The following is a 1,261-nucleotide window of genomic DNA, read 5'->3' as shown; positions in this document are numbered from 1 at the left end:
GTGTGATTCAGATTCAACCTATGTCAACACTTTGAATACCTTGTTTCTATTCTTCCTCAAAATGCCTGGTGTAGAGCTTTGTCTATAGTAGAACCACCATCAGAGTTTATGAACTGGTTCAAAGTTCCTGCCTCCTTGGAGTGATTCAGAGCAATTCTCTCTTGCAGGAAAACAGGGTGGCAATTCCCTGTCGGATTGACTTGGTCTTGACACTATAGATGATGGGGTTGAGCACAGGAGGCACAAAGAGGTAGATGCTAGACATGAGTGTGTGGACCAGAGGTGAAGCATGTTTAGCAGTGCGATGCATCACAGACACACCAATCATCGGCACATAGTACACAAGCACTGCACAGATGTGTGACACACATGTGTTGAGAGCCTTCCAACGTCCCTCCCCAGAAGCAATGCCCAGCACTGTATAAAGAATCAGTATGTAAGAGACCACAATGAGCAGTGAGTCCAGCCCAAAAGTGGCCAGGACAATGGCCAAGCCCAGGATGCTATTGAGCTTAGTATCAGCACATGGCAGCTGGATCAGGTCTGAGTGGAGGCAGTAGGAGTGGGAGAGGATGTTAGTGTGGCAATAGGGCAGTTGCTTCAAAAGGATTGGAAGGGGAGCCATGAGTGTCACACTCTTCAGTGTAATGCCCAGACCCATGCAGATGATGCGGGGCAGGGTCAGTATGGCTGTATAACGCAGTGGGTTGTAGATGGCTACAAAGCGGTCATAACTCATGGCCAAGAGGACCCCTGATTCCATGCAGGAGAAAGTGTGAATGAAGAACATCTGAGACAGGCAGCCATCAAAGTCAACCTGGCGGGCATCAAACCAAAGAATGCCCATGACAGTGGGCAGTGTAGACACAGAAACACCCACCTCAGTCACAGCCAACATGGAGAGAAACAGGTACATGGGCTCATGTAGGGCAGAATCTGCCTGCACTGCTGCCATGATTAGGCTGTTGCCCACAATGGCCACAATATACATGGTGAAGAAGGGGATGGAAAGCCAGCCATGGTGGGGCTCCAATCCTGGGATTCCAGTCAGAAAGACGGACAGGAGATCAAGACTTTCATTGTTCTTGGCTCCCATATCACCAATAGCAGAGATCAGTCTTCAGCTGTCATTTGTAAAACAGAACAAAGTTAGTTCCCACCTATAGGGTCTTCTGCCTCAGCAGTCCACCTCTAAGTGTGAAGGAGGGAGGTGGAAAGAGGTGGGGGAAAGCTGAAGTCATTTACATCATTCTGAGTAAAA

The 1,261-nt window shown here is 48.6% G+C and overlaps 1 protein-coding gene across 1 annotated transcript; it reads right to left on the bottom strand.

Annotated features, from left to right (window-relative positions):
• Positions 1-145: 145 nt before the first annotated feature.
• LOC102258738 (olfactory receptor 51I2) lies at positions 146-1,096 on the bottom strand. Its single transcript, XM_005852943.1, has one exon. It carries the CDS (start codon positions 1,094-1,096, stop codon positions 146-148), a length of 951 nt encoding a protein of 316 aa, XP_005853005.1.
• Positions 1,097-1,261: the final 165 nt, after the last annotated feature.

The sequence above is a fragment of the Myotis brandtii genome, unplaced genomic scaffold (genome assembly GCF_000412655.1).
Source record: "Myotis brandtii unplaced genomic scaffold, ASM41265v1 C42283681, whole genome shotgun sequence".
NCBI classification, from domain to species: domain Eukaryota; kingdom Metazoa; phylum Chordata; class Mammalia; order Chiroptera; family Vespertilionidae; genus Myotis; species Myotis brandtii.
This window is presented reverse-complemented; position numbering and strand designations above follow the sequence as displayed.